Here is a 12,708-nt window from a genome sequence, read left to right as displayed (position 1 = left end):
ACCCTCATAAATGAGCCTTAAGCACTACCACACGACTTGGAAGCACACGAGAGAGACACCAATCGTCTAATGTTCCCCACAAATCCAAGAGTAACAAAGATTTGATAGGATCTCATGGGGAATCAACGAACTCGAGTTTTTCTTGGATGGGATGGTAGATCGGGGTGTTGCTCTTTGTCTCTCTAAAATATGGAGTCGATTGATCAGATACAAAGGAAGGAACCGGAGGTCGAAGCTTTGATATAATAGAGGAAAAGAGGAATGGAGTCATCACCCTCCTTTGGAGAAGAAGGGTGCTTTTATATAGTATCCCAAAATATCTACTCCATCCGCTCCCAAATATTTGTCTTTCTAGACATTTCAAATGGTTACAACATACGGATGTATGTAGACATATTTTAAAGTGTAGATTCACTCATTTTGCTTCGTATGTAGTCATTTGTTGAAATCGCTAGAAAGACAAATATTTGGGAACGGAGGGAGTACCTGTTATGCATCATGTATAGAAAAGTCGAACAATGTGACTTAAGTGGGACGTTTTGGGCCAATGTACGACTGACCCATAGCACTGGACAAAGTCGAACCCTAGGGCGGACACCATGTCGGATAGTCCGACATAAGCCAGATACTCCGACTTGGTGCTGATAGTCAAAGCAGAGGCAAAACAAGTGAAGATTTTGGGGCTCTTTATCACATGGGGGTGTTGGTGTATTTGGCTATAAAAGTTCATTAATTCCCACACTTGATTCATAGTGTACCCCCCTTAAGAGTACGGAATAGCTATGACTCAAAATACGAAGAAAAAAACGATGCAAATTTGGCGAGTCGTCTTCTTTTGTCCTTTTAGCTTGGGGGTCCTGACCAACAATATGTTTCATTTCATTTCCATAGATGTGTAAACTGAAAACATGCTCGAAATAAAGTTAGTCATCTAATCTCTATTGCCATTAACTCCAAAGCTCTCATTAGAGGCGAATGCTCTTTAATGATACAAAAGTTGTTATGAAACAGGGTTGTACCGCCAAAATTAGGGCCCCGGTGCGAAATTATAATTTAGGCCCCATTTTTAAGCCACTTAAAATAGGGCATGAATATTCAGAGAATATTAGATTTTTAGGCAGGGCAAATCAAATATTTTTCATGACATATTTTGTTCATCTAGGATGACAAGTTTAGTTCGTAAGAAAAAAATGGTACGAAATTGCCATGCTTTGCAAACTAAATCACGGCAAGTTTAAGCGGATGCAAACCATGAAGCGGCGAAACTTGGGGCTCCAACTGCTCTGTGCCACAATCATGGACCAAGCAATGAAACAGGACTCCAACCGTTCAGATTTTATGAAGGGGCCGATTTAACTGAAAATGAGTAGAAAGACACGTAATTTTTATACGTCGCAGCCGGGCAAACCTGCAGTTAATTGCCATCAACTACTTTCTTCTTGGGGAATTGGAAGCAAACTGCGAAGAATCGAGGGAGCGTAGGAGGCGTACAACAGTTAATTTCCAGCAATTTAATTGGAAGGGATTGGCTAGTATTTTTCTCATTGGTAAATCACTTAATGAATGCCTAACCATACTGTGGTGGTGGTGCTAGTATACTACCTAAAACAAATTAGGGGCCCTATGCAGGTGCTTCGGTTGCACCCGTGGAGATACGGACCTGTTATGAAATATAGTGTGTAGAAATCCTTATCAAAGTCCCACATATTCCTTTCCGCGTGTGAATTATTTCGGATCACCACCTTTTGGTTTGACGCCTCTTCACGTCAAAAAAAAAGCATCTATTACGAGATAAACTTTCAATTCGACTTATGTAATTGAATTTGAGCTTTTTCGAGATGCTCAATGGTCCGGTCCCTCCGCACAATTCTTCGATATTTCAAATACTTCCTCCGTTCCGAATTACTTGTCGCAAGTATGGATGTATCTAGATGTATTTTAGTTTTAGATACATCCATTTCTATGACGAGTAATTTGGAACGGAGGGAGTAATACTCAAAATCTTTTTATTTTATTCGTAAACATTTCAATGAAAGTGGAGCAATATTAATGGCCAACCAAGCATGCCTTAATCAGCCACTCCACCATGCCTTAACCAAGCGACGTTAACCGCTGTTTTCCTCGTGGCCGGCAATAATGATCGCCGTTGCGTGCACATGACACACGGGCTCGGAGGAGTCTCGTCGTTCTCCCAAGGAAAAAAAAAAGAAAGAAACCCGAGAAAAGGAGTAGGATGCAGACGAAAAGCGCCGGAAAGCAACACGCCTCCCTTCCCAATCTCGCTGCTGATGGCCGCCGCCCGCCGCTGCAGCGCCGCCGCCCTAGCCTAATGGCGTAGCTGAGCCCACCCTCGCAGTCGCGGCCAAACCAAGCGACCACGCGGAGGCAGCGGCTAACAGAAAGGAGAGATTTTTGTCGCGGCTGTCGGTGGTTCGTCTCTTCGCTGCCTTTTTCCCTTTCGCTTCGTGACGCGGTTGGAAGGGAGAGGGGTCGAGGATTCAAGGTGAAGAGAGAGTCGGCGGTCTCTCGTCGCAGGTTGGTCTGCTCGCCTCTTGTTCCTGGGGCTTGGTTCGATCTGGGGTCGGGTTCCCGCCGATGTGGTTCGGTCGATCTCGCCGGCGCGGCGGGGCGGGGTTTCTTTCTTGGCTCCGGCGCCTCTCCAGTTGGATGCGATTAGGTTATTAGCCAGTCCCGAATGTTTGTTTCATATCATTCCATGCGTTCTCTTTCTTTTCCCTACGTGTGTCAGTTAATCAGAGGTTTCTGGATTTGTTTTACTGCTCATTGGGTGCGATATCTTTCTTAGATTTACTGTGGCAGTGCATTAATTGGACAAGGCAAGCTGAATCAGCTGCTCTTGTTTTTTTTAATTGGGAATCAGCTGCTATTGTTGTCCTTGCGCTTCATTGCCTCCCCTGCTCTGCTCTGCTCTAGTACCAGTGAATCCTCATAAAAGTACCAATGAATCCTCTCAGGACTGCAGTTTATTGCTTCCACTAGTCTTACTCATTGTTCGTATGGTTGCCTCTGCAAACGAACGCCAGCATTAGGTTTATTGCTTCCATTCGATCCGGGACTTATTTGTTCCTCTACAGGACTGGGAGTACAGCACTGGCTATTAATAATCTGAGGCCTCTTCTTATCTGCTGCAACAAGAGGGCATCAAAGCAAGGGTTAAGGCCAGAAGCAGCTCTTCTCAACTTTGAACATAGCTTCATACACTGCTTGATTGATACTTCCGTTTCGAAGGTATGCATTTCTTCGCGCCGCTGTCACCGCTGTTCAATGTTTTCTCCAAATTTTCATATTGTTTTGGGGGTTGCTATGATGATTTTTGTCACCCCTTGAGCCTGGCTCCAGTGGTGATGTAGTTTAGTGGGTCCATCTTTGATCCTTGAGGTGGATGCAGGCATGTTCAAGAACCAGCTCCAGGAGCTTGCGCAGAGGAGCTGCTTCAACTTGCCGTCCTACGCGTGCATCCGCGAGGGGCCAGATCATGCGCCCCGGTTTAAGGCCACGGTTACTTTTAATGGGGAATCGTTTGAGAGCCCAGGGTTCTATCCCACCTTGCGGCAGGCAGAGCATGCGGCAGCTGAGGTAGCGCTCAATGAGTTGTCGAAGAGGGGGCCATCATCATCGCTTGCTGCAAAAGTCCTGGTCAGTTTTGTTGATGCCCCTAGATATTGCTTATTCTGGCCACATTAACATTGGAATCTCGTTTCCTTCACTTTAGCTGAAATAACAAAGATCACCTGTTGTTGATTGCCCAAATTTTTGCAGCTTATTTTAATGTGGACAAAGACAAATGAAACTGTAGCTACGTTTCAAATACTTAATATGCAAGTGACTGGCATTATTATCCATCATCCTTTATCTTAACCTTCTGCAAAAATGCTCTTCAATTCTTTCCTTCATTGCACAAACTCCTCCCTCCGTCCCAAAATAACTGTCTCAACTTTATTTTAACTTTGTGCTAAAGTTGTACTAAAGTTGAGACACTTATTTTGGGACAGAGGGAGTATTCTTAATGTGCTGTCACAGCTTTTGCCCTTTCCATCTGCAATATTGTAGTACCATTCGTTTTAGTTATTATGATGACGGACATTTTTTTAATTCACTTGGTACATGTATAGCCATACAGCAAGTCAGCCTCTCCTTCAGTCAAAAAACAATAAATTTCATCTGTCCTGTGGATCTACCTAAGATACTTCCATGACAGTGTATATTTAATATGCACTGTTCTTGATAATTCCCACTGCAATAAGTCAAAGCGAAACAGTATTATTTATGATGTATTGGTTGGGAAGGTTCAGTTCTTTTATGATATCTGATGTTGACTTGCCAGTTGTCCCATTTTCATGCCTGCTGTTGCAGTAAAAACAAATCCAAGTAGATGGGATATTTAAGGTTGTCATGTGGTATGTAGTTTTCCACCCTTGTAGTACATCTCAAACGTGTGTGTGTGTCCATGTTCATTAATGTCATCTAGATTCAGCATTTGGACTAGAGGTTATATGAACGTTTTCTTTATACTTCTTTTGTCAGTGTGCTTATTAGTACATAATTTGTTACGTTTACGTTATAATTTTCTGGTTTATACTGCAACTGTGGTGAGCTCATGTTTGGCAACACAACCTCAGGAATGTCCTCAAAGCTGAGGTGCTAATGATGTTTCACTCCACAGGATGAAACTGGGATCTACAAGAACCTGCTCCAAGAAACTGCTCATCGGGCCGGTTTAAAACTGCCTATGTACACTACTATTAGATCTGGACCAGGGCATACACCAACATTCACGTGTACAGTGGAGTTAGCAGGAAGGATCTTCACTGGCAATCCTGGCAAGACCAAGAAACAAGCCCAAAAAAATGCTGCTATGGTGGCCTGGTCTGAATTGAAGCAGCGTGAGTATTTTCTCGCCTTCTTACCACCTTCAGTTTCTTACTATATGATTGTACTCCCTCCGTTCCTAAATACAGTCTTTTTAGAGATTTCAATATGGACCACATACGTAGCAAAATGAGTGAACCTACACTCTAAAATACGTCTATATACATCTGTATGTACTCTATACTGAAATTTCTACAAATAGGAACGGAGGGAGTAGCATATCTGCTAGTTGATGCATCTGGTTGTATTAACTCCATAGTGTTTGCTCTATTAATTTTGTTGTACTATCATGTCGGTTTCACTCAGCTTGTTTCCTGACAATTCAATTTTTTTCCTAACAGTGCCTCTAGTAGGTGAGGCAGCATCTTCATCTTCTCCGTCCGATCATGACAAGGAGCAGGAACAGGTCACAGTTACCCGCACTCTTGAAAACTTGAACCGAAAAAATGAAGGCAAGGCATCACATCAAAAGGAAAAACAGCAAAGCAATAACCGCCCACAATCTCGGAGATCTTATCCTAAACCATATGTGTCATTTTATGGGTCACACTTACAAAATCAGATGTACCCAAATGTTGCACCAGAGCAAGCAATGTACCATATGTGGAACCAAGTGCAAGCAACACAGCAGAAGCCCCATCTCCCGATGGTTCAAGCTATGGGCAACACAAGGTTTCAACCGCCACCAACTATGCTCTCCGTGTACCCTCCTCCACCTAGAAGGCAGTTTGCCGTGCCAGCCAGCCAAGATGCTTTATCTCTTCTTCCATGTTTTCCTGAAACTGCTCCTGTCCTTCCTCGGTACTTCTCGCCTTACCCTGCCACCTATGTACCAAGAAGTCCATTGCCAGTTACTGTGCACACAATGAACAGGGAAAGGCAAGGGTATACTGAGACAGTTGGGCTTCCTGATGCCGCAGTTTTATCCGGATACACTGCTCTAGATTCCTCTAGTACTCCAGAAAATGTCGGTCCAAGTCAGGTTGAACAATGGCCAGAAAGTGGGAAAGAGGCGTATAGAGAGAGTAGTGCTGCCTCCGTGGAAGAGAATAAAGCTACTCAGACGTCAAGCTCCACAGCACATCCACTGTCACAGAAGTTGGAACCAAATCAAGATGATAAAGAGTCAAAGAAACCAGCAGAACAGCCACCAAAGCCATCATTGTCTCGTGCTGGATCATCTGTTGTACAAAGACCTGTCCAACGACAGGGTTATCCTAGTCCTGTTCAGCACGGCGAGCCTACCCACAGAAGTAATCTTCCGTTCAGCAGGGCGACATCACCAGAGTTATGGTCGATGGACATGCAAGCTCCAGCGAGATATGGAGCTGCGGCTCCTATGAGTTCATCAGGTTTGTTATACCAGCAGCGGCCCCCTTGGTTGGCGGCCCCTGTGACAGTCCGAACTTCTATCCCTGTGTGCTCAGCCAGGCCAAATGCAGCGGTAAACTCTAGCCCTGGAGCAGCAGCGCGAGCACGGCCTGCTGTTCAGATCCTCTCCAGGGAGGACCCTGAAGCCCACAGGAACACGAGACACGTGGGCGACGCTTCGACGGCGAGTTCAGAACTCAATAAGCTCCATATGTGAGCAATGCTCCAACAGCAAGTTGAGAGAACAATAGCGAGCTTTAGTTAGGGCTCGGACTTGGCAGTATATCAGTTTTGGCTACTTTTGTCACGTTGGTATTTAGTTAGATAGATTGAACTTTATAAAGAGTTGGAGAGGGTTCATGCCCACGACCACCAGGCCTGTTCGGAGTTCATATATACTGCTTTGTTGTCAAGAAAAATGGATGAGAACGATAATATACAAAACGGAAGTTCCCTTGTGTGTTTCAGTTGAGATAAGAATCTGTGTTTCATGAGCAGTCTAGTGGGAGGCTGCTTCCGTTTGTTTTGTTCAAGCTGTTTAACACTTTAGGCATGGTTAGTTGAAATTTATGTGGCAGTGCTGGAGCGTGGTCGGGGCGTTACCTGCATGTTCTTCCAGCTCCGGGGAGGTTGTGGTGTCGGGTGCTTGGTGGTGGGGCTGCGGTGAGCTTGCGGATCCAGGGTGGCTGGAGTGCGGCGTACTCCGGTTCTGGCCGGAGGCTGCAGCAGTGCTGCATGCATGCAACGATCTCCTTGTTGAAGGTGTTGCTGTGATCCTGCTGCCGTTTCCTCCACTTGCATCTCGGCTCTGGCGGTGGTCGCTGGTGGGAACGCATGGCTATTTTGGCTCGGGATTTGGCTGGGCATGACGCACCAATGCGGGGTTTGGTGAACTCCAGGTGAAAAAGTCACACCAACTTCGGTTAATGCCGGCGACAATGTTGCCCTTATTGGAGGCGTTGTCAGGGCATCTTCAGCCGTTGGCCCCTCAGGAGGGGCAAAAAATCGCCCCTTGGGGGCGCACCGGCGCTAAACCGCGCACTGGGGGCGTGATGCCCCCCAGTCGCGGCGCCCACGGTTAATCAAAAAAAAATCAAAAACGACGCAAACATGACTCAAATTTAACGCAAATATCGGCGAGTTCGTTCAAACTTAAACATATTTTACAAAAAAAGAAAAAAAAACTACCGCGGGCTACCCCGCCATCTCCCTCGCCGCCCGCCCACGCAGTTCTACATGCCGAGGAGGCTGTAGAACCATGTGCAGTCACCGCCGCCATCGTCGTCGTCGTCGCCGCCTCCGCCGTCCCTGCTGCATTCCTTCCCCGGTTGGCGCGGCGGGTTGGACGGTCCGGGGTCGTCGTCGTCGTTGTCGAGGACCACGACGCCGTGCTCGTCCTCGCGCCCATGCTTGCGGGCGGCGATCTCCTCCAGGGCTCGGCGCTGCCGGACCATCTCGTCACGGAGGTAGTCGTCCCGCGCCCACCGCAGGGCGTCCTCGTCGGAGAGGCCGCGCCGGGCTATCTCCTCGTACTCCGCGGGGAGGACGGGCTCCGGCTTGGGCTCGACGAGGATGAAGCGGCCGGTGGGTGGGGAGGCGTTGGCGCCGATGCGGACGCCGGAGCTGCGGGTGCGCGCGCTAACCGGCGTGCCCTGGGGCTCCGGCTTGACGGGGCGGAGGCAGGCGAGCCGCCGGACGAGGAGGAGGACCCCCCCGGTCTCCATGCGCCTCGGGGTCCAGGAGCTTCCCGGGCGGCGTGAGAAGGAAGGGGGGGCGGGGTACTCGAGGCGCGGCGTGTTGCCGCCCTCGATGTACTCGAGGACGGCCTCCAACGTGCGCCCGGGCACGCCCCACCACCGACGCCGGCCGACGGCGTTGAGCCTGCCGGAGGGCTCGACGCCGTTGGTGGCCTCGAGCTGCTCGGCGTGTCGGCGGCGAAAGTAGAGCTCCCAAAGCAGGCTGTCGGGGACGTACCGTGGCCCCTTCCTCGCCGCACGCGGCAGGTTCAAGCGGATGCGCGCGATCTCCGCGCGCCGCGCCGCGCCGGTGGGTACTGGGGGCACCGGCACGCCGCCGGCGCTGATCCTCCACGCCCCCGGCACCCGCATGTCCGGCGGGACCGGGTACTCGGCCTCGTAAAGGAGGCGAGCCTCGGCCTCGTGAAGATGGCGGCGGCCGAAGCCGTTCGCCGCCGCGCCGTCGCCTGGGAAGCGCTCGGCCATGGGTGATGAACTGGAGACGGCGAGAGAGAGGAGAGGGGGAACGACGGTGTCGAGAGAGCGTGAGATCACCGAGCTCGCTGGGGCGCGTCTTATATAGACCGAGGCGCCGTCCGTACGCGTGGCGGGCGAGGGAGGTCGAGGGACGCGCGTCATCCGGCCTTCACTGCGCCGCCTTGAGGCATCAATGGCGCAGGCTGACCGGCGCGGCAGCGCGGCAGCTTTGGCATTGATTCGCCGCGGGAAACGAGGCGATGAGGACGACGAAGGGCCGAGAAGAGAGCCGTGTCGCTGACGCGGCGGGCCCGCGGCTTTTTCGCGCCAAAAAAGTTCACCCGGCGCCCCCGAGTGCTCCCCAGCGCGCCGGGTTCGGCCTGGGTCCGCCAGCGCTGTTTTCGGCCCAGGCCGGCGAAAATCGGGCTCCTGAAGACGTGACTGGGCCGATTTTTCGGCGCCGGCGTAAAAAAAACGCCTGGGGAGGCCTTCCTAGGGGCGCGACTGAAGATGCCCTCAAGGTGCCCCTTCACCTCCTGTCGTTTGGGTTTCTGCTTTGGTCGGCACTCCAAGTGTTGCCATACCTACTCCCTTCGTTCGGAATTACTTGTCTTGGAAATGGATGTATCTAGAACTAAAATACATCTAGATACATCCATTTTCGCGACAAGTAATTCCGAACGGAGGGAGTAGCTGGCAATGCCGAGAATCGTGTTTTCTCGGCAGTTTCAGCGTCGCCCGGGCAGAGGTCTTGCCGATTGCTTGAAAACAAATTGTTCCAATGTTAACATACAACATTTGAGGCATGTTTTTTTTGAACCTGAACATTCGGGGCATGTTTGTTTTGAGCAAGTTAACACTACCAAACATTTCGCTAGCCAATACTTTGGTCAAGCTTTTGCTTGCCCATGAGCCAAGACTGACTAGAATGAACCAGAGTTGCCAAATAGTCAATGGCAAAGCCAAAATATTACATCAAAAATTTAGTCATGGCCTAAAGTCGGTAGAGTAAGGTATTGGCCACCACCCAGGGCAACTCAAAACCTGCCTGTGCTTGGCAAACTGAGTCGGCAGCCAACCAATTGATAATTGGTGGCTTTTATAGGCTCGTCTAAATACTGTGACCAGAAGTAGCCAAGCCAAGTATACTTCCTTGATAATTGTTCTCATCTGAACAACAAATTGCTGTTTGGACAACAAAGGGTCCAACCTCAGTGTCCAGACCATGAAAGCAGATGGCGACACAACTACACAAGGCTCAACAAGCAAAAAAGCATACACTGTCAACGGAATGTAACTTTCTCATGCTCAATCAAAAGCATCAATCGGTTCGATAACAACCTAATTGATCCGCGAACACAGGAACAGTATATTAACCGACACATAAGTTCACCATGTCACTGGAATCTATTTAAGATATGAGTTCAGACTTCGGATTTCGACTGGTTCAGACTTGAGAGTGACCTCTAATAGGTTTTGAGCTACTATAACTAGGCGCAAACACACTGGATGAGATAAACAGGTACATCTGGGGCTTCCCTTCGGTTGTCAACCGCCAAATGAGTTTGTTCCTCAGGGAACACTAGATCATCGCCGCCTTCTCTTTCCCTGCAACAAATGAAGGAACAACAGCAGCAAGTGAGTCCCTAATTTACTCAGACAACCACAGCATACAATGAAGACAGAAGAACAAGGTAGCATGATAGCATCTAAATCACTTACCAAGGGTGCACTGCCGTCCCTCCGCCCCCTCTTGGAGGGGGTCTGCATGGGAGAGTCCATTGCTGGACTACTTGACGAAGGACGCTTTGTTGGTGTCATGTTCTGCAAGTCACAGAATGGTAAGTGAAAATTGCATAATATTTCCTTGAAAGGTAGTTAAGGATAACCCAGAGCAAGGAGATGTCGAAGACCAATGCAAAGGGCAGGAAATGGGTAGTAGAACAATGACCAACCTTCTTATCTTTCCTGGCCTGTCTATCACGCTCATCACACTCTTGGTTCTCCTTCTCCACTAGACGAATGAGAGTGTCGCACCTTCTAGCCAACTCTTGCGTGGTTCTGGACTTCACAAACCAATCAAAACGGAACAAGGGAGACATGCGGAAGGCCGACTTCAGTTCTTCCCAGTTTCCATAGCCAAGTTTGTGCACCATGCACAACTGTAGAGAAAGAACAGTTCATTAGCCATGTCAAACAGTGCAGTTATTTGGTAAGAACTGTGGTGTGGCATTACCAGAAAACGGTCGCATTCCTCATTGTACAGCTTCCCTTTGTTCTGGCCATACTGAATTTTCAACTCCAACCATGGGTTCTTATAACGGTCCATCTTTTTCGCAATGGCTTTCATAATCTCATCCTTCCGAGAGATCTTTGATTCTCCTTTCTCAATGTTCTTAATAATTCTGTCATAATCTGGTACAGGAAAGAAGATACTATGTGGATTAGACAAAACGAACCTCACATGCCATAAATTGTGAGCTCATCAAGGAAACCCTTTGAACACTGGATACATTTATCTAATTTGTAGAAAGCATGGAGAAAGGGACAGAAAGAGAAAAATGGAAATGGATAGGTTTTTTGAGCATATACCATTCAATTCTGTATATCTTTCCTTGAAAACTTCAGCATACCGCTGAACTTCCTCTTCCGTTTTCCCCTCCATTTCAGAGGCTATACTCTTTATGTCGTCACGACCATATTTCTCACAAGCTCGAATGAATGTGTTGAAGTCCCTCCTCGTCCATGTTGAAAAGCCCTAAATTGCACAGCAGATGGAAGAAAATTATGGGGGGGGACCAGGTCCAAATCAAAAGACTTAAGTATATCCAAACCTCTTCCAGTAGCTGCTCCTTCTCTTCTTGCTCCTCCTCGTTTAAAGGTTCCACTTCTAAATGGCAAAAAATGCATTGATCAGCACAATCACATACTTCTTGCAGTACAAGTAGAAATGTAAGACTTGGTAATACCTTCATCCTCACCATCACCATCGCCAATTGTATCCTTTTTCTGATTAGTTTGCTGAATAAATTTTTTGAAAGTAAACATTAGACAAAGGTGGGACTTATTCTGTTCATCTTTAAAATATAAGTGGTGTGATACTCTGCGATATGCATACAGCAGTTCCACAGAGTATCAGACTTATAGATAATATTAATATGCAGCCATAATCGAATTCTTTAACACACTACAGGATCTACATGACCATGAAAAGCTATAATGAAAATAACACAAGAAAATAATTGTGGTATAGATTGGTCCTGCTTCTCAAATAAGTAAAAAGAAAGTAAATTATGACTTATGAAACAAGTCTGGAGTCTGGGCCGGCACTCCAGTGTAGGTGAAACAAAAAATACAGCTCTGGTTGAGAAATTACCACGAGGTATTTGACTTCCTTTTCATACAATTCATTGAGCCTCTGCGTGTTGAAGAACTGGAAATCATGCCTGACATAGACAAACACCCAATTCAGTACCAAGACCAAGAATCTAAAATTTAGGCTTGATCGAGTGAAGTGAGCAACTGAAAAGGCATACAAGTTCGGCATTCGGGGAATTCTCGGTTCCCTAGGTTTTGCTGGGGCACCTTGGCGAAGTGCTTGCTTAAAATATTCAGACTCGGAGTAGCTACAGAAACAAATTAACCAAATTTAGCATCATCAAATTAAATAACTAAAAATAGTAAACTACAGGCATCAAACTTACTTTCGTTTTCTTTCTCGTCTAGGGGGTTCTATCCAGTTATCACTGACTAGCTTTTTAAAATCTGGCTTGTCTTCCTCCTTCACAAAAGAGAGGTTCAATTGTCATAAATTTTTGGGCTAAATATGAACGAATGTTTCAATAACATCAAGTGGATAACTAATTGAACTAAACTTCAGATGTGGTAAACAATGAACAGAAACTTATTCATTACCTTGTCGTCATCAAAATCATAAAGTTCAGCAGCTGCATAAAAACATAACTTGCATGAGCTGAGTTACAATACAATGCATATAAAGTCAAAAGTTATGTGGATGATTATCTGGAGAACCATTATTTTGTACAAACACATCTAACCATAATCTTAACAGGTATACAGAACTCTAAAAAAGGTGCAACCAGCAAAATGATCAGTTTTGATACTGAAACAAGTATGGACTATGTCTAGTAGTTTCAATTTTCAGTGAAAAATTTATCTGGCTGACAATCATCTCACTCCGCATAGAATGAATATTACATCCAACAAGGCCGAA

The 12,708-nt window shown here is 47.1% G+C and overlaps 2 protein-coding genes across 3 annotated transcripts in view; one reads left to right on the top strand and one right to left on the bottom strand.

The window, feature by feature from the left end:
* The first annotated feature begins 2,169 nt into the window (after positions 1-2,169).
* LOC119364985 (double-stranded RNA-binding protein 2-like) lies at positions 2,170-6,733 on the top strand. 2 transcript variants are annotated; one of them, XM_037630572.1, is made up of 5 exons: positions 2,170-2,430; positions 3,096-3,249; positions 3,410-3,657; positions 4,685-4,904; positions 5,232-6,733. In XM_037630572.1, the coding sequence occupies exons 3-5, from the start codon at positions 3,412-3,414 to the stop codon at positions 6,476-6,478; spliced, it is 1,713 nt and encodes a 570-aa protein (XP_037486469.1). In that variant the 5' UTR covers positions 2,170-2,430; positions 3,096-3,249; positions 3,410-3,411; the 3' UTR covers positions 6,479-6,733. The 2 variants fall into 2 exon arrangements, with proteins under 2 accessions (XP_037486469.1, XP_037486462.1); XM_037630565.1 differs by having other exon boundaries at positions 2,170-2,535.
* A 3,017-nt stretch (positions 6,734-9,750) lies between these two features.
* The window catches only part of LOC119364976 (probable chromatin-remodeling complex ATPase chain), a 10,462-nt gene continuing 7,504 nt past the window's right edge, over positions 9,751-12,708 (bottom strand). Inside the window, exons 15-25 of the mRNA XM_037630556.1 lie at positions 12,390-12,427; positions 12,179-12,255; positions 12,011-12,100; positions 11,851-11,920; positions 11,444-11,495; positions 11,309-11,364; positions 11,067-11,232; positions 10,711-10,889; positions 10,430-10,636; positions 10,193-10,298; positions 9,751-10,071 (exon numbers count right to left, since the gene is read on the bottom strand). Of these exons, the coding sequence (XP_037486453.1) occupies positions 9,965-10,071; positions 10,193-10,298; positions 10,430-10,636; positions 10,711-10,889; positions 11,067-11,232; positions 11,309-11,364; positions 11,444-11,495; positions 11,851-11,920; positions 12,011-12,100; positions 12,179-12,255; positions 12,390-12,427 (1,148 nt within the window). The 3' untranslated portion in view covers positions 9,751-9,964. The remainder of the gene's footprint in view (positions 10,072-10,192; positions 10,299-10,429; positions 10,637-10,710; positions 10,890-11,066; positions 11,233-11,308; positions 11,365-11,443; positions 11,496-11,850; positions 11,921-12,010; positions 12,101-12,178; positions 12,256-12,389; positions 12,428-12,708) is intronic.

This window comes from Triticum dicoccoides, chromosome 1A, assembly GCF_002162155.2.
Source record: "Triticum dicoccoides isolate Atlit2015 ecotype Zavitan chromosome 1A, WEW_v2.0, whole genome shotgun sequence".
In the NCBI taxonomy this organism is placed as follows: domain Eukaryota; kingdom Viridiplantae; phylum Streptophyta; class Magnoliopsida; order Poales; family Poaceae; genus Triticum; species Triticum dicoccoides.
The sequence above is the reverse complement of the archived record's forward strand: the minus strand, read 5'-3'. Positions and strand labels throughout refer to the sequence as shown.